The 23,241-nt window shown below is 35.6% G+C and overlaps 1 protein-coding gene across 1 annotated transcript in view; it reads left to right on the top strand.

Moving 5' to 3' along the window:
- SMURF2 (SMAD specific E3 ubiquitin protein ligase 2) overlaps positions 1–23,241 on the top strand; it is a 168,316-nt gene that overhangs the window by 122,410 nt on the left and 22,665 nt on the right. Inside the window, exons 10-11 of the mRNA XM_021000766.2 lie at positions 7,416–7,574; positions 21,901–22,096. Coding sequence (XP_020856425.1) covers positions 7,416–7,574; positions 21,901–22,096 — 355 coding nt within the window. The remainder of the gene's footprint in view (positions 1–7,415; positions 7,575–21,900; positions 22,097–23,241) is intronic.

The following is a 23,241-nucleotide window of genomic DNA, read 5'->3' as shown; positions in this document are numbered from 1 at the left end:
ACTATCTATCTATCTGTCTGTCTACCTCTATCTGTCTATCTATATACACTCAAATATATGACTTTGCATTTATCTTTATTGAATTTTTTCTTAATAAATTCAGCCTAGGTGCTTTATTTAACCTGTCAGGATCATTCTGTATTCTGACCTTGCTCTCGAGGGCCAAAAAATTGTGTGTTAGCTATTCTTCTTGTTTTATGCTTTTCTGCAAATTTGATGAGCATACTACCTATGCCTTCATCTAAGTTATTGATCAACAGACCTTGAGATTTTCCACTGGAGACCTCCTTCCAAGTTGACATTGCACCATTATTGACTACTGTTTGAATGGGGCTAATCAACTAGTTGCAAATTCATCTAATTTTATTTTTTCAGTAGTTATATATCTCTGTCTTTTCTGTGAGATATGATTCATTTGGACCCCTTCTCTATTCCAATCAGTATTAATTAGTTTGATATTTTATATAAATCATACAGGGTTAATTAGAGAATAGTTTCTTATAGTAGGCCTTTATAATGGGCCTCAAAATTTAATGTAATGTTCGTTACTTGTTTACCAGTTATGAAGTTCACTTGTACAACCACAAGAATGCTGACAAAGATATCTCTGTCCCATTTTACTCAAAATCCATGTCCAGAAAAGCATGGGTGGAACACCTTGATGCTGTGGAAAGTCCCGCAACTTATTTTTGTACTTCTGGACCGTTCTCTCTTGTCCAACATGAACAGGTGACTGTCTTGTGACCATTTTATGACCACTTAGTCAGTGGAGATGTCCCATGCTTCACCCAACTTGTGACTGTTGATTGTTGATATATAATTTTTGTTGATATGTAATTTTTTGGCCCTCGAGAGCAAGGTCTATCAACCAATGAGATTCTGTATTTTACTATGCCTCTTTTGCGTATTTGGCTATCAAATCTTATAAAAACAAGGTCCTGGGGACCAAGGACATCTCAAATAGCAAGGAAAATCTGAGGTCCACTTTGTTAGAAAGGACCATGGACCCGTTAATAAAGTGCCATTGGCTCAGAGCTCTGCCTCAGTGATTTTTCTTGCAGATTGCACATTTCCACATGAACAATGTGTCATGCTTTAACTAGACTTTTAGGAAATAATCTGATAAATTGTATCTGCAGCATTATCCTGATCTATAAGTATAATAATCTTATAAAAATGATTTTGACATGATCTAGTCTTTTTTTAAAAATTTTTTTTTACTTAATATTTTATTTTTCCCCAATTACATGTAAAAACAGTATTTAATATGTTTTTTTTTAAAGTTTGGGTTCCAACTACTCTCTCACCCCCTTCCCCCAATTGAGAAGGCAAGCAGTTTGACATGGGTTATAAATGTGCAGTCATACAAAACATATTTCCATATTAATCATATTGTGAAAGAAAACACAGACTCCCCCCCCACAAAATAAAGAAGAAAAAAAAAAGAAAAATGACGAATAAAAAAATGTATGCTTTGATCTGCAATCAGACTCTATCAGTTCTTTCTCTTCCATCATGAATCTTTTGGAATTGTCTTGTATCTTTGTATTGCTGAGAATAGCTAAGTCAATTCACAGTGGATCATCATATAATATTGCTGTTACCATGTACAGTGTTCTTCGTGGTTCTGCTCTTTTCACTTTGCATCAGTTCATGTAAGTCTTTGTGTTTTTTTTTCTGAGAGCATCTTGCTTTTCATTTCTTACAGCACAATAATATTTCATCACAATCATATATCACAACTTGTTTAGCCATTTACTAATTGATGGACATCCCCTCAATTTTCAAATCTTTAATACCACTAAAGGAGCTGTTATAAATATGTTTGTACATATAGGTCCTTTTCCTTTTTGTTTTTTCTCTCTTTGCTAAATCAAAGAGTATGCAAGGTTTTATTCCAAATTGGGCATCATTCCAAATTGCTCTCCAGAATGGTTGAATCATTAGTATCTGTTTTCCCACATCCCCTCTAACATTTGTTATTTTCCTTTTCTGTCATATTAATTAATTTGATAAGTGTGGAGTGGTACCCTTAGAGTTGTTTTAATTTGCATTTCTCTAATCAGTAGTGATTTAGAGCTTTTTTTTAAATGACTATATAATACATTGATTATTTTGTCTGAAAACTGCTTGTTTATATCCTTTGACCATTTATCAGTTGGGAAATATGTATTTTTATAAATTTGACCTAGTTTTCTATGTAGTTGAGAATTGAGGACTTTATCAGAGAAACTTGCTATAAAATTTTTTTCACAGCTATGATGTCAGCTCTATTCCCCTCCATCTTATTTCCCTCCCTGTTTTTCCTACTGTCTCTTTTCTTTTTTACTTTGTCCATCCTTAAAAGTGTTTTGCTTCTGACTACTGCCTTCCCTTCTGTCAGCCCTAGCTCCCCCACACTCCCTTTCTTTTATTCCTTTCCTCTCCTACTTTGCTGTAGGTTAAGATAGATTTCTATACTCAACTGAATGTGTAAGTAACTCACTGTTTGAGCCAATTCTGATGAGAGTAAGATTCATGTGATACACCTCCCCCTCCCTTTAGTCTTCCTCTCCAAGGTAAAAGCTCTTACGTGCCTTTTTTATGTGAGATAATTTATCTCATTCTACCTCTCTCTTTCTTCTCCCAGTGTGTTCCTCTTTCTCACCCCTTAATTTTGTTTTAGATAATTAGCCCATCATATTCAACTCACCGTTGTGCCTTCTATGTATAACTCCTTCTAACCTCCCTAATAATGAGAAAGTTTTTAACAGTTAGAAGTATCGTCTTCTCATGCAGGAATATAAACAGTGTAACTTCATTAAATCCCTTATGGTTTCTCTTTCCTTTTTCACCTTTTTAAAAAAAATTAATTAATTTTGATTTATCAACCATCACTTCCATAAGCTTTTGAGTTCCAAATTTTTCTCCCCTTCTCTCCCTACCTCCCTCTGCAAGACAGCTTGCAATCTAATATAGGCTATACATATACATTCTTATTAAACATATTTTCACCTTAGTGATGTTGTAAGTAAGAATTAGAACCCATAGGAGGAACCACCAGAAAGAGGAAACAAAACACAACAGAAGAAAAAAAAACAGCAAATAGCATGCTTCAATTTGCATTCAAACTCCATACGTCTTTCTTTGGATGTAGATAGCATTTTCCATCATGAGGCCTTTGGAGATGTCTTAGATCCTTGTATTGCTGAGAAGGGTTCAGTCTGTCAATATTAGTCATCGCACAATGTGGCTGTTACTAAGTGCAATATTCTTCTGGTTCTGCTCACTTCACTCAGCATCAGACCATACAAGTCTTTCCAGAGTCTGCCTGCTCATCATTTCTTATAGCACAATAGTATTCCATTACATTCATATACCACAAGTTGTTCAGCCATTCCGCAATTGAGGGCCATCCTTTGAATTTGCAGTTCTTTGTCACCACAAAAAGAGCTGCTATAAATATTTTTGTACATGTGGGTCCTTTTCCCGTTTGTATGATCTCTTTGGGATATAGCCCTAGAAATGCTATTGCTGTGTCAAAGGGTATGCACATTTTTATAGCCCTTTGGGCATAGTTCCAAATTGTTCTCCAAAATGGTTGGATCGTTTCACAACTCCACCATGCATTAGTGTTCCAATTTTCCCACATCTTCTCCAACATTTATCATTTTCTTGTTTTGTCATGTTGGCCATTCTGATAGGTGTGATCTGGTACCTCAGAGTTGTTTTGATTTGCATTTCTCTAATCAATAGTGATTTAGAGCATTTTTTCATATGACTATAGATAGCTTTAATTGCTTCATCAGAGAACTGCCTGTTCATATCCTTTGACCATTTATCAATTGAGGAATGACTTGTATTCTTATAAATTTGACTTAATTCTATATATATTTTAGAGATGAGGCCCTTATCAGAGAGACAGGATGTAAAAATTCTTTCCCAATTTTCTACTCTCCTTCTGATCTTGGTTGCATTGGCTTTGTTTGTGCAAAAACTTTTCAATTTAATGTGATCAAAATTATCCATTTTGCATTTCATACTGTGTTCTATCTCCTGTTTGGTCATGAATTCTTCTGTTCTCCATAGATCTGATAGGTAAACTATTCCTTGCTCTCCCAGTTTGCTTACAGTATCAGCCTTTATATCTAAATCATGGACCCTTTTTGACTTAATTTTGGTATATGGTGTGAGATTTTGGTCTGTGCCTAGTTTCTGCCATACTCTTTTCTAGTTTTTGCAGCAGTTTTTGTCAAAGTTTTTTTTCACCTTTTTATGCTTCTCTTGAGTCCTGTATTTGAAAGTCAGATTTTCTATTCGGCTCTGATCTTTTCATCAGGAATGCTTGAAAGTCCTCTATTTCATGGAATATCAATTTTCCCCCCCTCAAGGATTATACTCAGTTTTTCTGGGTAGGTGATTCTTGGTTTTAATCCTAGCTCCTTTAACCTCTGGGGTATCATATTATAAGCCCTTTGATCCTTTAATGTAGAAGCTGCTACATCTTGTGTGTTATCGTGACTGACTCCACAGTGTTGGAAGTGTTTCTTTTTGGCTGCTTGCAGTATTTTCTCTTTGGCCTAGGAGCTCTAGAATTTGGCTGTAATATTTCTGGGGTTTTCAGTTTAGAATAATGTCTTTCAGAAAGTGATTAGTGGATTCTTTCAGTGTCTCTTTTACCCTCTGATTCTAGAATATCAAGGCAGTTTTCCTTGATAATTGCTTGAAATATGATATCTAGGCTCTTTTTTTGATCATAGCTTTTAGGTTGTCCAATAATTCTTAAATCATCTTTCTTTGATCTATTTTTCAGGTCAGTTGTTTTTCAAAAGAGTTCACATTTTCTTCTGTTTTTTCATTTTTTGGATTTTTCTTTGTTTTTGCTTCTTGATGTCTCATGGAGTCATTAGCTTCCACTTGCTCACTTCTAATTTTTAAGGAATTGTTTTCTTCGGTAAGTTTTTGTACCTCCTCTTCCATTTTGCCAGTTCTACTTTTTAAGGAGTTCTTTTCTTCAGTGAATTTTTGTACATCCATTTGGCCAAATCTGCTTTTTAAGGCATTCTTCTCTTCATTGGATTTTTTTGTTCCTCTCTTACCCAATTGGCCTGTTTTGTTTTTTAAGGTGTTATTTTCTTCAGTATTTTTTGTGCCTCCTTTGCTAAACTTTTGACTCTTTTTTCAATGATTTTCTTGCATTACCATAATTTCTTTTACCAGTTTTTTCCTCAACCTTTCTTATTTGATTTTTAAATCCTTTTTAAGTTCTTGTAGGAATTCTTTTTGGTCCTAAGACTAATTCACATTTTTCTTTGAGGGTTCCATTGCCAGCCACAGCTTATTCTGAGCTTTTGTACTCTTTGTAGCTTTTTATAAGATGTTTTGTTCATGCATTCGTCTTCTATTACCACCCTTTGCTTCTAGCTTTTGTACATGTTAAAAAAAAAATGAAGCACTACCCTGGTCTCTTTTCATAAAACTTCCCTTTTTTTCCCTCAAAGTTGTTTTCCTTTGTGCATTCCAAATTTCATTCTTGAGGTTTTTTTTTTATCTCTTTGCGGATATAGAATCTTAGTCCACATAATATTATGTATCTTTCTCCGAACTTTTTGAACTATGCTTTCAGAAAATCTTGGGTGCATGTAACACTATATACCTAGCTTTCGTCTCCTTCTCTATCACAAACTTTAGGAGAAAGTGCTTACTTTCCTTTGGTATTCCTATTACTTCCACCTCCAGCATCTGCTTACTCCTTGGCAAGAATGAGATCCCAAAGAGAAATCCTCCTAAATGTTTCTTCCTCCTTTTGAAGCATGACATTAAAGGCAAGTTGAGAAATTTTTAGTTGTTCTCCTGTTGGGGGGGGGGGGGAAGAGAACAACTGACTCTGCTCTAGTAAATGTCTTCTATCATTATTATATTGTTCCTCTTTGCCAAGCTTATGATTGGTTTCCTGAACTCCTCTATTTGCTCTTTTTGTCCAGGTGGTTTGTTATTGTCCGGTGAAAAATTTCTATTTCTCCCTCCAGTGATAAGCTGGGTGCAACACTGATACCCACTTATTGTCAAAACATATGGAGGATTTATGGAAGGACAAGTCTAGTGACCAGGATGGGAAGACATAGATAGATTGTAGTTTTTACCATTGGACAGAATAGCCCACATGGATACAATCACAGATTTCGTTTAATTATGTGAATAAATAGGCAAAGTGCTGCTAAATTTGAAAAGAAATAACTTTAAAACCAGGCTCAGTCAAATACTTTAACCATTAAGATTGATGATTTTATTGTTTTGGATATTATTTCCTCTGATTTAGATTATAACACCTCTAAGTCTTAGTAGATTATTTTTTTAACTTTAAAAATAAGTAAATATTTCATATTTATATAGGACTTTAATGTTTATAAAATCCTTTACATATATCATCTGCTTTGATCTGCACAGCACCTGCAAACATTTACAAAATAATCTTAGTAATATTTTAAAATTTAGAATTTAAAGTTAACTGAAATTTAAATTTAATTTAAAATTAGCTTGATTGGGCTTTTTTAGGCTGTATCTTTTGTTAATTGCAAAATGGATAGCAAACATATTTAAATAAAAGTCCTTATGTGTTCTAATTTTAATATTGCTACTACAATAAATTGCCCTGTTGCATTTTAATTAACATTCAACTGACACCTGTCTTCCATCAAAACTTACCCTAATAAAAGGCTGTCATATGCTTTATGAAGTTTTGTTAATGTTAACTTTCCTAGGTATATTTGCATTTTATTCATCTTTAATTTAGAGGTAAAGGGCTTTTGGAGAGTTTGTGTTTTCTAATTAGTCTTCAAAAAATTTTAAAGTTAACTGAAATGCATATAATTAACTTATATACTTTATAGGGTAGTGAAAATGGAAACAATTAAAAGTATTTTATAATTCTTTAGTATTTTATATTTATAAAACCACATTTTTCTGTTCAAAATCATATAGAATTGCAACTTCTATTGGCAGTTGTTGCTGTAGCTTTATGTTAATTTTAAATTAATATTTTAATCTTGTGGAGATGGAGGTCTGCTAATACAGGATATTGTGTACTTTGACAGAGTCTTTCTGTTGGACACTGTACTTGTTTTCTTTGTTATAAAGGAGTTTAAATTCAAGAGTGGGTTTGGGAAATTACTGTGATGTTAAGACAGGTCATCAATAAAACATTTAAAAAGCTTTAGAGCCTAATAAACTTATTGAAAATGCTGATTATGTGGGAAGAGCTTTTCTTGAGACATTTGTAGGGTATTGCTTGTTTTATCTGTTTGACCCCTGGGGACTTAAAAATTATAGTTAAATGGGTTTCTAAAACAGTATATTCTCTCAGATTTCATGGAATTATTTTGCCTTGTTTATACTTGGTTGGCTGAGGTATTTTTCATTTATATTTGTTTTTGCAGAGATCTTAGCAACATCAATTGTGAAGAGCTTGGTCCACTGCCTCCTGGATGGGAAATCAGAAATACAGCAACAGGCAGAGTGTATTTTGTTGACCATAACAACAGAACGACACAGTTTACAGATCCTCGGTTATCAGCTAACTTGCATTTAGTTTTAAAGTAAGTTTCAAAAGCAGTTAGTGTGGGTTAAATTCCACATCTGAAAAGGAGTGAGTGGGTGATTTTGTGATTGTGTGGCTTAACTGATTCCTATCATCTTTGAAAGTTTAATAAAAGCACAATTGTATATGTATATGGTAGTTTTAATTTCAATGTTTAATATATTTAATATTTAAATATAATCTCTGCCACCCATTGACAAGGAATTATTCACTTTAATGGTATAAAACAGTGCCACCCTATCTTGACATCCTTAGTGAGAGATGGATATGTAACTCAAGTAAATATAGTGTAGCTTATATTGATTTTTCTGTTGATGTAATTTATGAGTTCCCTTTGTTGTCTCCTCTTATTTAATATGGCTCTTATTTATTTCAGCTATTCGTAGAATCTTAGAATCTCTGAGGTTCAAGGAGATTAAATTGGCCAACTAGGATGAGGCTTCTCTTTTATTTTTCATTTTTCTATTTAGAAGCTCTACTTGAGGCAGAAACAGGAAAGTATAAAACTACCATTAATCAGCCTTTGCTCTTTGTTAGCTATTCTGCTTAAATGTTATCATGAATAGTCTTGATCCCAGAGACAAAAAGTCAGGATTCTAGTTCTAGCTGTCATAAATTAGTCAAGTGTTTGGGCCTCTCTTTGCTTTTATTTTTTTCATCTGTTAAGTTGCTGTACAACAATCTTGTGAAGGGGTCAAAGATCAAAGAATTAATGTATATGAAAAAATTTAAGGTAAAGTATTATATAAATGCAAGGGGTGCAACTTTCAATACATTTTAATACGTACTGATTAAGTGTCCGCTGAGCTCCAAGCAGTGGGCTGACTGCTTGGGATATAAATATTAAAGTGAAATCATCCCTATCCTCAGGGGGCTTACATTCTCTTGAGATAAAATATACACAAATATAAACGCAAATAAATACAAAGTCAGTTTTGGGTGGAAGTCACTAGTAGATTGGAAGACCAGAAAAGGCCTCATGTAGAAGGTGGTATTTGAGCTAATCCCTGAAATAAACTGGATTCTCAGAGGTGGAGCTGAAGAAAGGAGTACATTCCAGTCATGGGGATAGCTTGTGTAAAGATACAAAAAAAGTCAGTGGAATGTCACGTAAGGAAACAATGAGTATGCCAGTTTGGCTAAACCTGATGGGGAGTAATATAAATTTTTAAAGGGTAGCCTGGGTCCAGTTTTTGTGAAAGGTTTTAAATGGGAAAGAAAGGAGTTTATATTTGATCTGCCAACGGAGTTTCTTGAACAGGGAAACAAATAGAATAAGACTTTGGCTGCTTATTGGATATTTGATGTTCACCCCTTCATTCCTCTCTGGTCTTTGCTTCTGACTTTCTGGACTTTTTTCTCCACCATGCAGGAAGGAGGTGTAAGGTACCTCCCATCTCCATCAGCTTCCATTTATGTGTTGTCTTCTCCAATATAAGCTCATTGAGGGAAGGTACTGTCTTTTTGCATGAATTTGTATTTACAGCACTTAGCACAGTGCAGTATGGCACATAGTAAGCACTTAATAAATGCTTAGTGATTTGACTTCACATGTGGGGTGGTTGAGGATGCTTTTGAGGTTGCAAACCTGGGTTACTAGAAGGATGATGTTGCATTCTATAGAAATGGAAAAGTCTGTAAGAGGGATAGGTCAGTTGGAGTTGTTTGTGGCATCTAGTTTGAAATTTCCTGAAGGTAGTGGAAGACTGAGGTTAGCACTGGATGTATAGATCCAGGAGTCATTTGCGTAGAGATGATCATGAAATTCATGTTAGCTGATGAGGTCATTAAAAGAGAGTATGGAGAGAAAAGAGATGAGGGACTAGGATAGAACTTTGGTGTACCTCCAGAGTTAGAGGATGATATGGATAATGAGCCAGCAAAGATGACTAGAGTGGTCAGGGAGGTTGGAAGGAGAAGCAATAGAAAGTATTATCATAAAAACTCAGAGAGAAGAGTATTCAGAAAGAAAGTATGATTAACAGATGATGCTGAGAAGTCAGGAAGGATAGAGATTTTTAAAAGGCCCTTGGTTGTAATATTTAAGAGATCATTGATAATTTTGGAGAGAGTGGTTTCAGTTGAACAATAAGGTTGGAAACTAGATTACACAGGTCTTAGCATGAGGGAGTGGACAGAAAGTAGAGAAGATGTTATATAGAAGTTTGGCTGTGAAAGGGAAGAAAAGATATGGCTTTAGGACAGGGGTTCTTAACCTGGAGTCTGAGAACTTGTTAAAATTATCATTTTGATGTCTATTTCTTTGTAATTGTATGCATTTAATTTTGTGCATTTAAGAACACTACGCTGAGACAGGGTTCATAATCACAAGATTACCAAATGGATTCATGACATAAAGATGATTAAAATTCTAAGGGATAGTAGTATTGACTGAAAGTTTTTTGTTTTATTTTGTTTTTAAAGTATTGGAGAAACTTGGGTGTGTTTGCAGGAGACAGGAAAAGAGCTTGTAAATAGGGAGAATGAAGAAGAGAAGGAGGGATGATTGTATGGGCAATCTTCTAGAGAGCATTGGAGGGGGTGTGATCAAGAATACTTCTAAAAGAGTTGTCCTTTGCAAGGAAGAAGGTCACGTCTTTATTAGAAATATATTAAATTTGACACAGTAGTATCAACATCGATCATCTTTGTTCCCTTCTTCCCTTCCTTCCTCTGTATATTCTTTAAAGGTTTTGTTGAAGCTCTTTTCATTCTTTTTGACATCATGATCATCATCTTCTATCTCCTGATGCCTCTCCCTCCCAAATTAAAGCCCTCTCCCCTCAAATAAGTATAGTCAAGCCAAACATATTCACACTTTGGACCCTGTCTGTAAATGTATGTCTTTTATACATCTAGTCCAGTGGTTCTCAAAAATGTAGTCTACGGAGGGCAGCTAGGTGGCGCAGTGGATAGAGCACTGGTCCTGGATTCAGGAGGACCTGAGTTCAAATTTGGCCTCAGACACATAACACTTACTAGCTGTGTGACCCTGGGCAAGTCCCTTAACCCCATTGCCTAGCCAAAAAAAAAAAGTGTAGTCTTCGGAGTCTTGAGGGTCTCCAAGACCCTTTTAGAGAGTCCACAAAGTCAAAGCTATTTCATAATAATACTATCCACATGAATTCATTCTTACCCTCTCGTGAATATACAGTGGAGTTTTTCAGAGGCTACATGACCTATCAATTAAAGATTTAGCTTCAAACATGAAGACCAAATTAAATATCTCATCTGCAGATGTTGCTTTTGCCTTACAAATAGATGAACTGCTGGATCTGCTGAGCTATTAGCTATTTGCTTGTATTCATCTGGTATCATCACCAACTGATCATTAAAGAAGATCCTGTATGTGAATGCTTAGCAACAACACAAGAGCTGCTGAAATATTCTAAGTATTGGATAATTTTTTTGAATTTCATGGTTTATACTGGAAATGTGATGACATTTGCAGTGATGGCACAAGGGCAGGGTGAGGAAAACTGCTGTTGCCTTAGCAGGAATGATGGCAGTGGTGCCGAACTGTACTTGTAGTCCTAGTATTTGTCGCCTCTGTAACACATTCAATTTAAAAAAAATACTGCTTTTACTTAAGAATGTCCTTGATGAAGCAATAAAAATTACTAATTTTATTAAATCTCTGCTCTAATGTTCACATCTTTTCAGTGTTCTGTGTAATGAAATGAATATGGGTAAAGGACTTCTGCATATCAAAATATGTTATCTCAAGGAAAAGCACTTGTACAACTGTACAGGTATCAAAGTATCAAACAGCTGTTTGATATGTGAGCTGAAGCAGCTGAGTTTTTTTCATGGAGCACCATTTACTAAAAGAATGACTGACAAAACAATGAGTATTCAGACTTGGGAATTTTGAAGACAATTATCTCAAAAAATGAACAGAATGGGCCTGTCAGCCTCAAGGAAAGCAACTGACAGTATCTGTTGCTAGTGATAAAATTTGACCTTTCAAGAGAAAATTGGAATTTTTGAAAATTTGTCTCCACCACTGTGAACTTGACAGCTTCTCAGTACTTAAACACTTCTGTGATGAGATCAGTGTTGACATTAAGGAATGATCTAAAAATATATATATATATTGTGTAATGAAATATGTCATCATTTGGAAGATCTGCATTAACTCAATGAATCAATATTTTCCAGATGAACATTGCATGATATTATTATATGATGAATGAGTAAAAAGATCCATTCGAAGTACAAGATGGACCATTGGATTTTAATCTTAACAGTTTGAAAAATTCATTGGTATGGTTTCAGATTTTTCAGCTAACCTTTAAGAAGTTACCACTTATTGAGAGTGTAGTATCAAAAAGAATATACAAAATTATATGAAAAGGCTATTAAAATATGGATCCTTTCCCCAAGTCATATGAGATTGGATGTTCTTCATATATTCAAGCCAAAACGACATATCACAACAGATTGAATGCAAAAGCCTATTTTGAATCCAGCCATTTTCCAGATATTAAAGAGTTGCAAAAATGTAAAACAGTGTCATTCTTCTTACCTTTTTTTTTTGTTTGTTTGGGAAATAGAGCTATTTTTCTTAAAAATGTTATTAATGATAATATGTTATTAGTCTTTTGCCATTTTAAATTTAATAAACATTTTAAAACATTAGTAGTTTTCATTTTCCAGTGAGTATTGATAGATATAACCACATAAAAACTCTGTAGGGTCCTCAGTAATTTATATGAGAGTAAAAGGGTCTTGAGACCAAAAAGTTTGAGAACCACTGCCCTAATCTGTTACCTCTCTGCCAAGGAGTAGGAAGCATAATTCATCCTCACATTTTTAGAGTCATGGTTGATCATTGGATTGATTATAGTTCTGAAGCCTTTCAAGGTTGTTTTCCTTTACAGTATTGTAATATTTCCCTTCAAAATGTCCTTTTTTGCTTTTCCTTCTCTTTGCTACCTTATGGACCTTTTTACAAAGAAGTAAAAGTGATAAAAGTGGTAAAAGAAGAGTGATGCATTTAACCAAATAATCTGTAATTAAAGTGATTTACTCCTACTCCCCTGCTCCTCTTTTCATTTTGCCTAGGCCCTCATCATTGGTTCTTGTACTTTGTTTTATTTTAATTTTCCCTCTGAAGCCCAGGTTTGTGACCAACTAACCCCTCCTCTACTCTGTCATTGCCCCCAACCCCCAGCCCAGGTTTGTGACCAACTAATCCCTCCTCTACTCTATCATTGCCCCCAACCCCCTCCCTTTTGTATTTTTTGAGGCAATTGGGGCTAAGTGATTTAGTCAGGTTCATAAAGTAAGTATGTGTCTTGAGGCCAAGTTTGAACTCAGGTCCTCCTGACTTCAGGGCTGGTGCTCTATCCACTGTACCATCTAGCTGCCATTTCTTCCATCCTTCTTAAACCTCCTTCTTCCCTCTCCCTGTTTGCTTTTTGAGTTTAATGCATTTTTACAGCAAATGTTGATATTCAATCCTTTTTTGTTGATTCAGATGAGAATGAGGTTCATGAGACGCCTGCTTCTCCTATGCTTTTTTTCTGTTTGTAGTATATTCTTTTTTATCCCAGTTTTGAGAAATAGCATATTACTTCTTTTTCTTTCTCATTTTGTCCATAGTGTGTCCCTTTTCCCTTTTCTTAAAACCAATAAAATAGAACAAAATCCTATCCAGGCCTTACGGATGTTTTGTACTCTCTTCTGTTTTTCTATTTCTTAGCTGCTACTGTGACCCTTTTAAGACAGTGGTATTTTGAAGGGACACTTGTCTCTTCTCCCTGTATTAGCATGTAAGTACTTCATCATTTACCCTTTTCCAGTTGTTCAAATGTATTTAATTACCTTTCTAGATTCCTCTTATCTCCTGTTTGTATTTTAGAGTTTCTACTTAACTCTGCTTTTTCATGAGGAAAGTTTAAAAGTCCTGTATTCTAAAGGTCTGTTTCACTCCCTGTAGGATTGTATGCTGATTTTCAGGGTAAGTTACTCTTGGTTACAAGCCTTTATTTTTGGCCTTTTGGATATTATATTCCACAGTTTTTCTCTCCTTTATAGACTCTGTAGCATTATCTTATATTATCATCTAGATTGTGTTTTATTGGTAATTGAGTTCTTTCTGTATGGCTGTTTGCAAAATTTTTTTTTGACTGAAAGTATTGGAATTTGCCTTTGACATTCCTGGATATTTTCCATTTGAGGTTTCTTCGAAGAGGTGATTGACAGATTCTTTCTGTTTTAATTTTGCTCCTGGGTTCTAATAGATTTGGCCAGTTTTATTTTATGATTTATTGAAATATGGTATCCATGGTTTTTTGGTAATAGTTTTCAGGGAGCCTAATTCTTAAGTTACCTCCTCTAACCTGTTTTCTAGGTCAGTTGTTTTTTATTAAGAGATGTATTTTTTTCAGTCTTTTAATTGAAATCTTTCTTGTTTCATGGAATCTTTGAATTTTGTTCTATTTTTCATGGATTACCCACTATTTGGGTAAGACTTTCCACCTTCTATTCCAAGCTATTTGTTTTTCTGTGTTTTTTTTTTCTCAAGCTTTATTTTAATTTTTTTATCTCTTTGCTTCATTTTTTCCAGCCATTTTTTCTGTGTTCTTGTGCTGAAGTCCTTCTTTTCAATAAGGCCCTACTTGTACTTGTGGAGTGAATCTCTCCAGGATCTAATGTCTTCTGAGTTTCTCTTGCTCCATAGTATTTTTCATTGTATTTTTTTTCCTTCTATTTGCTCTAACCTCCCTCCTTAGTTTCTTGATTGGGACTTTGTGATAAGGCAGTCCTTCCCACACTCTTGGATGAAGTGGGCAGTTCCTATTTGGCTCCTCCAAATGCCATTGTAAACTGAAGATTTGGATGAGATGACTAGGACCAGGCCTTGCCCTCTGCTGGAATCCCTGCCTTCAGTCTTCCCTCCTGGTGACCCAGTGCAGGTGTTAGCTTCTTCCCTTCTCTTTTTCCTTTTTTTTTTTTTCCTTTCACAATCTCTAACTGGGAATTGGTTCTGTCCCCTGCCGTGGACAGCCTTCAGTTGGATGTTGGAAATTGTGTAATCGTAGGTTTCTTGTGAAGTTCCTATGCTACATGCTCCATGTCCTTGAACTGGCCTTGTCACCTGCTTTGGCTCCAAGCATTCCAAAGCATTTGGTATCTTCTCCTGTCTCTCTGAGAAGTGATCTTTGGGAGTCTAGTTCTGTCCTTTGCTGCTACTTTGACAGGCCAGGTCTAGGTTCCTGTTGGCTTTATGCTCTGACTGCTGGATCTTGAACTGGCTTCTTTTCCTCCTGTCATATCCCTGTCCAGACCACCTGAATGTGTGGCCCTGTGAGGTAGGGTTGGGTTGGGTTCAGGTCCTACATTCCTGCTCAGGGTACCCACAGGCTTTAGGCCATTTACCAGACCTCATGTTGGTTTCTGTATCCCCTTTCATGACTACTCCAAGAGCCCCTCAAACTTCTGGTAGTTTTTTTATACAATCCTGGACTGGATGGAGGAGTTTATTCCCGTTTCTCTTCAGTCTTCTTAATTATTGCTCTTTATGGAGTCCTTTTTAGATGTTTGCAGCAGAGTGTGTGAAAGAGCTGTGCTGCTCCAAGAATTTTCATAATCTCTGTTTGAATCAGAAGTCTTGAATGGCCTGCCTTCTCAGTAGTGTGGCAAAGTTCTCTGCTTGAGAAGGAGGGAATGGGTACTATAGAGCTGTGTGGGACTTTAAGAAAGAACAGATTTAATGGGAGACTATGATGCAGAATGAGTTAGGGAGGAGCAAAAAGAATTGGCCCTGCTACAGTAAGGGCCTAGTTGAGGTTAAATAACATAAATTTGTAATGGGCCAAATCATTAGAGTTTCACTCCTCGATTAAAAGTGTAGGAGACAAACATTGGTGTAATTCCAAGTACTGTGTTTCATCAGTCCTGGTGATATAAAGACAAAATGAAAACATTTTGCTCTCAAGGAAACTTATATTCTACTAGAAAACAAACCCCAAACTAGAAACAAACCATCATGTCCACAGACAAGCAAAACCAAAATATGTGCAAAATAAATACTGATAACTTATTTGGAGGTATGTGGCATCAACAGCTTAGGAAAATATCATCAGCAGATTAGGAAAAACCTTTGTAGAAGGTGCTTGAAATGAATCTTAAAGGGAGATTGGGATTCTGAGAGGACTGAGAGCTTTCTAGGAACTGGAAGATTAGCTTGTACAAAGGTGTAGTTAGGAGACTGATGGAATGTTAGCCAGTTGAACTCTGCACTATCCTCTCTTCTTGAATCCTTCACACCCTTGTTTTCTTGTTGTTCATCGTCAGATAAATGCCAGACCTGGATTACTTCTACCATCTTCTTCCTCCTCTCCTACTCACATGCTGCCAAACAGAGCTGTAGAAAGTCACAAATTATGTTGACATGATACATTATAAATTCATGTTTTCTGACTTCAACTGAGGTTTCAATGCAGCATAGCAATTCTTTTATTCCTCCTTAATTGATTCTCTATCTTACTCTTGACAAAAGTAGGTAGCACAGTGGAGTACAGGGCCTGGAGTCAGTAAGACCACATGAGTTTAAATATAACTTCAGACACTTAATACTGTTATCTCTTCCACCTCACAGGGGTTAGAGGCTCAGTGCCCCCACAATCTGGGACATTTTTTGGCCCTCCCTTTGTACCAAAGAAGTCTGAATTTTTTCCTTTTATTTTATGGGGGATTTGCAGTACTATACATATATTTTATGTATTTCTGAGTTTCTGAATTTTTTCTGTCATCTGCTGGCCTTCATGTGTTGTCTGTGGCTTCTGCAAAACTCCCCCAGACCCATGCAGTACATCATTTCAATGTGAAGTGGAAGGGATAACTGCAGTTGTGTGGCCCTGGGCAAGGCACTTAACCTGTTTGTCTCAGTTTCCTCACCTGTAAAGGGGAAATAATAACAGCATCTAACTTGCAAGGTTGTTGTAAGGATCAAATGAACTAATATTTGTAAAAAGCACAATGCCTGGCATATAAGAGACCGTATATAAATGTTAATTATCATTATTTCCAACCTCTTCTCTCTTCTTGCTTCCAGTATGGCCAAGTCCCCTTCCATCCTTAAAACAACTTTGCTGGACTCTGCCATTGCCTTAAACCATTCTCCTATTTCTGTCTTTCCCTTCTTAGCCAGATTTCTAGTGAAAAACTGTCTGTGCTTGTTGACTTGCTTCACTCTTCTCTCCTCCTCCCGGTAAAAATGTGAACTCCCGTTTTTAGCTTTTGAATGTCCGTCACAACCCATCTCCAATTCTTCTTTCTATCCTCGTCGTATATAATGTTATTCCCCTTTCCACACTCTTTAGTCTAGCCAAGGTGCCTTCTCCAAGTTCCTCACACTTGGGCCCCCGCCTCTCTCTTTGCCTTTGCCATGGCTTTCTACTGTGCCTGTTATATGCTCACTCTTCACTTCAACCCCATGGACTCTTTTTCCTTTGAGACACAGCTCAGACACCTTCTACGTGAAGCTTTTGCTGAACCTGTTCAACTGCTAGCACCTTCCCTCCTAAATTACCTCTCAGTGAACTATTTTGTCTCTGTTTTCTTTATGTTATTCTGTATATCCTTATAGATATACTTGTTTCCCCCATTAGAATCAAAGATTATTTCATTCGTTGTATCTGTATCACCAGCACTTAGCACAGTGCCTGGCACCTAGTAGGCTCTTCATAAATATTGATTGATTGATTTGGAATGAGATGACCTAGACTCACCTCCTCCCTCTGGTTCCCTGTGTAAACTTGGACATGTCACTTACCCTCTCTCGGCTTCAGATTCCTGTTCTGTACAATGAGGGGATTGGACTGAATGGCCTCTGAGGTCTTTTCTGACTCTAAACACTTGATCCTAGCAAGATGAATAAAATATCACATGGGAGCTCTGGATTGAGATTGGAGGTGGCGTACAAATCTGAGGATCATCTGCATTTGGTAGTAATACTTGAAGCTGTTGGAATGTAAGATCTCCCTAATGGAGAAAGATAAGAAGACCAGCAATGTAACATAAAGCACTTTGTAAACCTTAAAGCGTGCTATAAATGCCGACTGCTGTCATCCTTTATGTTATAATCTAACAGATCATTTCATGAAGAGCTTGGTTTCTGTCCTCCCACTCAATTTGTGACCTTGGTCAAGTCCTCAGTTTCCACATCTGTAAAATCAGATGACTTGGATTAAATGATTTTTAAGCACCTTTGCAGACCCTTCCAGGTCTAAGGAGCTGTGTGAATGTCACAGCATGATGCTAAGCATTTTGTTATATAGAGAGTTCAGTGGTGAGGGAATATTCTTTGTCAGCAACATCAGTGCTCTAATGTTCATTTCCTTTGGTGATATGGATTATACATTCCCCAGCTGTGGGCTAGAACCTGGGTGAGTGTGTGTTTATGATTATGTCTCTAAAAACAATATCCATACTCATCTGAGAGTTTTCAACTCAAACTAGATTTTAAGTTAGAGTTTAAGTAATTCTGAGAAGGAACATTTTTACTTATACTCCCTTTCAGGATCCTGTAGCTTTCTTGCTTCTTGTTCTTGAACCAACTACTCACTCTCAATTCCTTTTCTTAGGGCACCTCCCTATTTTGATCTGGTATGTCAGTTTTCCATACCTGAGTCTGTTACTGTAGATGCATAGTCCATTCTCTTGTGGCCTCAGAACTGTTATAATAGCAGCTAGCATATAGCATTTAAAGGTTTCCAAAGTGCTTTACAAATATTATTTCATTTGATCCTCACAACTCACTATCACCTTTTCCAGATAAAGAAATTGGGGAAGAGAGGTTCAATGACTTGCCCAGGATCACACAATTAGTAAATGTCTATGGTTATTTTATTTTATTTTTTGGTGAGGCGATGGGGTTTTAAGTGACTCGCCCGGGGTCACACAGCTAGTAAGTATTAAGTGTCTGAGGCTGGATTTGAACTTAGGTCCTCCTGACTCCAAGGCCAGAGCTCTATTCACTGAGCCACCTAGCTGCCCCCGAGGTTATATTTGAACTCTGATCTTGACTCAAGGCCAAGCACCTGCCATCACCTTCGGAATTGCCCTATCTTCTGTTTGTAGTATTACTGGAAGACTGACTGCTTTCTACAGTGTTATTTTGCCTAAATTTGTGTTTCTTTAAAACCAGTTTTTAATGACATTAGGTAACGTGTGACTGAACTGCAAGTTACCTTGAAGCCTAGGTTTCCCCTGCTCTGCTGTCTGAGTCTAGTGGAAGGAAAGTTAAATCTGTGTAGGGAAATAGGGTCTCTGGGTTTCTGGCACCTGCAGCTTTTCTGGGGAGTAGGTAGGAATGAAAGTAGTTGATCCTTTGCATAAATTGTTTCTAAGACAAGTGTTGGTGAGTAGAGTGTCTGTGTTTTGTGTTGTGGATTTGTGATTTTATATGAATATTCTCCTCTTTGTCATCCTCTGTGATTTTTGTCCTGGTCTTCCAATGATCTCTGTAGAGATCTACCAAGCCTGATGGAGACTTTCCTCTAGGTATTAATATTTCATGGGCACAAGGGTGCAGCACATGAGCTATCCATTTGTCATTCCATGTTATGTCACTTGCCTACTTCCTTTTCATAGTATCCATTTCTTTGATATTACCTTTTATGCCACTTCTTGTATGCCAGTCATCACTGATAGAATATGGCTTGCTGATAACTACTGTTCTTCTCTCCATTGCACTTTAGATTCTTGTAATCTTTGGTGATTTGTGGCATTCTGTGATTGGAAGCTGTATCACATCATTGGTAGTGTCAAAAATGTGTTATCTACATTTTTTTCACCCAGTGATACATGGAAATTCAAAAGTTTTTTTTTCCTTTTTAAAAATATAGTTATCAATTGGTTTAGCTATCCTAGGAATTCTCAAATTTTAATTTAATTCCCTTTATTCTTTCACCTCAGGAAATGTAATCAGGGTTAATGTGTAATAGGGCAAATGATGAAAAACAGGATGATTAGAAAGCAGTAGAATTCTCAAATTTTAATTTAATTCCTTTTATTCTTTCATCTCAGGAAATGTAATCAGGGTTAACGTGTAATAGGGCAAATGATGAAAAACAGGATGATTAGAAAACAGAATGGCACATAGATTTCTTAAGTGGCATTTATAAAGCAGCTATTAAAATTTATTGGAATTTTGAGAAATAAAAATTAAGTTTTTGTTTTAGGATACAGCAACTTTTATACAAAGGTCTAGAAGACCCAGAACTTTAAGAGTTACCTAGGTTAGAAAACCTCACCAGGTATAGTTGTACCTGAATGGTTCTTGGCCCCCCTGCCTCAGCATCTTTTTTTTTTTCAATATCTCTAGGTTTGTTCTTAGTTTACCAATTAGGATGTCATCTCTGGGCCCTAAACTCTGTATATGAATCTTCTCTCTTTTTAATGTCCCATAGTTAAACAATTTTTACTCATATTACAATTAAAATGTAGTTTTAGAGTAAATGGGATAGGAATTTGTGTTGTATTTTCCATTGGCTAGCATGTGTATAATATGAAAAATTAAAAGAGATCCTTGATTTTTGATTTAGAACTATAAGTTTTGAATCCTCAAGTAATTTCCAGTGCATTGCCAACATTGATTGCTTGGTTGGAAAGTTTTATGAGTGGTTAAAGAAGAAATAGTTTTCATTATGAAAATGTAGTTGAAGTTCTAAAACCTTTTCATTTTGCTCTTATGGAAAACCTTTGAATGGTAAGCTGCTACAACATGCTTACATTTTTATTTGTACATCTGTCTTACATTAGGAAAGGATTTTAGAAATTCAACCGAGTGATCAGCAGAGTCTCCAGCTTTATAAATCATCCCTAATGTTTATATTTGTAGTATACTAGATACAGCATATGGAAAGTGATTTTCATTTTTTGCTTAAAGAAAGCATGATAGTTGCTTCATGCTAGAAAAAGCCTACAAATTAATTTTAAATGACTCAGTTTTTAAGAGAAGAGTTACATTTTATCCAAATACATTTTGTAAAGCTAGGTTTTTTGATGGTGTTGAGTTTTCTATTGAGATATCTATAACATTTTTTGGCTAGGAATATAATAAGGAAATTCTTAAGTCATTTCCCACTTTTATTGAAAACTGATAAGAATTATAGATTCTTACATGTGAGCATCTTTTTTTTTATCAAGTTAACTACTACTTTAAAATGCTGTGATTTAATACAACTGAGGTGACATTTGCAACAATAATGTAGAACAGAGCAACATTTCTATTTGGAGAGTTAGTTTACCTCTAAATAATAATCTTTTCTGGATGAAAAGCACTTTATAGAGACGCTCAACATTATTAACATTCTACAAAATGAAGCGCTACAAATATCAAAATGTATCATACTAACTTATGCTATTAATGAATTCTTTTATGAGCAAATTTATCTTGAAATTAATGTGATACTAAGTGATGAATAAAAAGCAACTAGAAGGACAGTGTCTTTAAATTTGGTCTTTGTTTTTTCTGGCTGCTGGGCATAGTTGCTATTTCACTTCAGGTAAATTTGCAATGTGATTTTTAAATTGTTGTTTTAATGCATTTCTGGTCACAATTTTAAAACATTATTAGACAAGAATTTCTTTTTGAAAATTTTATGTAAACTTTTGCTGCTTGTAATAAATATATAACTGTTAGTGTGGTTGGGGAATGTCATCATTTATTTGTAGCTGACTTGATATATTTATTAGATTTTGAATTCTTTTCAGAATTGCTATTGAGTGCTCATTTTTTCATGCCAGTTATTTGCATGTGAACTCCCCAAATTCCTGTGGGCCAGATCATTCATGTATAAAGGCTAGGTTCCCTGCCAACCTGTTAGTACAAACTTTTTCCCCCTGAATTTACTTTTTCAGATAAACCATTTAAAACAGGTGTGGTTGAGATTCTACATTACACATGTTATCATTTGGTGTATTCATGATTTTTAAAATGAAGAAAGAAATAAAGAATGGTATCCAGGAAAATTTATTGCTGGCAGCTGAGCCATAGATCTTCATGGATAACATGTTATTGTATAGTACAATAGCCTCTTACATATTTGCAAAATAGTACTAATGGAAATAAGCTAAATCTTGTTGTTCACAGTCCCCAAAAGACAGAAACTTAAAGTTTATTTTAAAAACCTTGGTGAGTTATTTGACTAAAATCCTTATATATGAGTGAGTAATGATCCAAAATACTGCCACTGAAATCATGCTTAATTAAAAAACATTTAATGGTAAAAATAATTTATACTCTGCAGTGTAAATTTTGTACAGTGCTTCTGTGACTGAGTTATTGAGAATTTTCATGTTTATTCTAGCCGTCAGAACCAGTTGAAAGGCCAGCAGCAGCAGCAGGTGGTACCCTTGTACCCTGATGAGGCAGAAGGTCTGACAGTTCCAAGGTATAAGCGAGACCTGGTACAGAAGCTAAAAATTTTGCGACAGGAACTTTCTCAGCAGCAGCCTCAAGCTGGCCACTGTCGCATTGAAGTCTCCAGAGAGGAAATTTTTGAGGTAATCTGAATGAAGAGTGATCTTTTAGAATTTAGAAAAACTAAAGGAGAATTTTCCCCCACTCGGTGTTCCATTGGCTATTAGAATTCCTTCTTTTTTCTAGTAATAGAATATTGTTTATTGGAATGTATTTACCAAATATTTCTTGCCCACATGTGATTAGTCTATGTTTGCAGTAGTTCAGCTTTATTATGTGTCATCTTTAAATTTGTTTACAGCTAAATGCTCAAAAGATAAAAAGACGTGTTGTACCTGAATATTATGCTCTTCTAAGAAGCAAGAATCTGTAAAAGGAAAAGTCTGTTAAAATTTTTAACTTTTTGCTTAAGAATCTATATGATTGCATCAAAGATAGAAGATCAGATAGAGTGGATATAAACAGTCTCCTTCCAGTTTTATGACAGCCACGTTTATTATAAATGAATATCGGTCTTAGTGCTAGTAGCTTATTTCTATTTTGTTTGTAAAATTTTGTCATATATCTTACAATGTCTTTTCTTTATCCATCGTTTTGTTGTTGGGTAAACAATCTCAATTTAAACAAACTACTGTACTACCTTTAAAAAAAAATTTGGGTAAAATAAAAAAAAGTGAAAAGAAATTCAGTGAGAGAAAGGGATACCAGAGAAAGGGATACCGTTAATATCTATGTAACATCTCCACCATACTTATTTTCATAATTTCATCACCTTTTAATAGATAATTTTATTGCTAAAAAGGAGTTTTCTTATCTTGTTCATATATTGTGAACTTTGGGAGCCATAGTACCTACCTGTGCTTCATTTTCCCCTCCAGAAAAGTGGGGAGAGTGCTACATGGTAGCCTTTTCTTATTAACAGTCTCCTTGGTATTTTTGATGGTTTTCATTACTCACTAGATATACCTATACTTATAGCTAGCTCTCTCTGTCTCTCTTTGTATTTCTGTACTTATAGTGCTCTCTTTTTCTTTCTCTTCCTCTTCTCCCTACCACTCTCTGTCCATCCTGTCTCTGTCTCTGCACACATGCGCGCACACAAGTATGTGTATGTGTGTGTATATAATTTATATATATAAATATAGATGTAGATATAGATATAGTAATGGCAATTGGAAGAGCATTTGCTAAAAGGTCTTATGTGTGGCTAGATTGCGTCAGGCAGACA

This window comes from Phascolarctos cinereus, unplaced genomic scaffold (assembly GCF_003287225.1).
Source record: "Phascolarctos cinereus isolate Bilbo 61053 unplaced genomic scaffold, phaCin_HiC Scaffold_5;HRSCAF=322, whole genome shotgun sequence".
In the NCBI taxonomy this organism is placed as follows: Eukaryota; Metazoa; Chordata; class Mammalia; order Diprotodontia; family Phascolarctidae; genus Phascolarctos; species Phascolarctos cinereus.
Note: the sequence above shows the minus strand (reverse complement) of the source record. Positions and strands in the feature narration are given on the sequence as shown.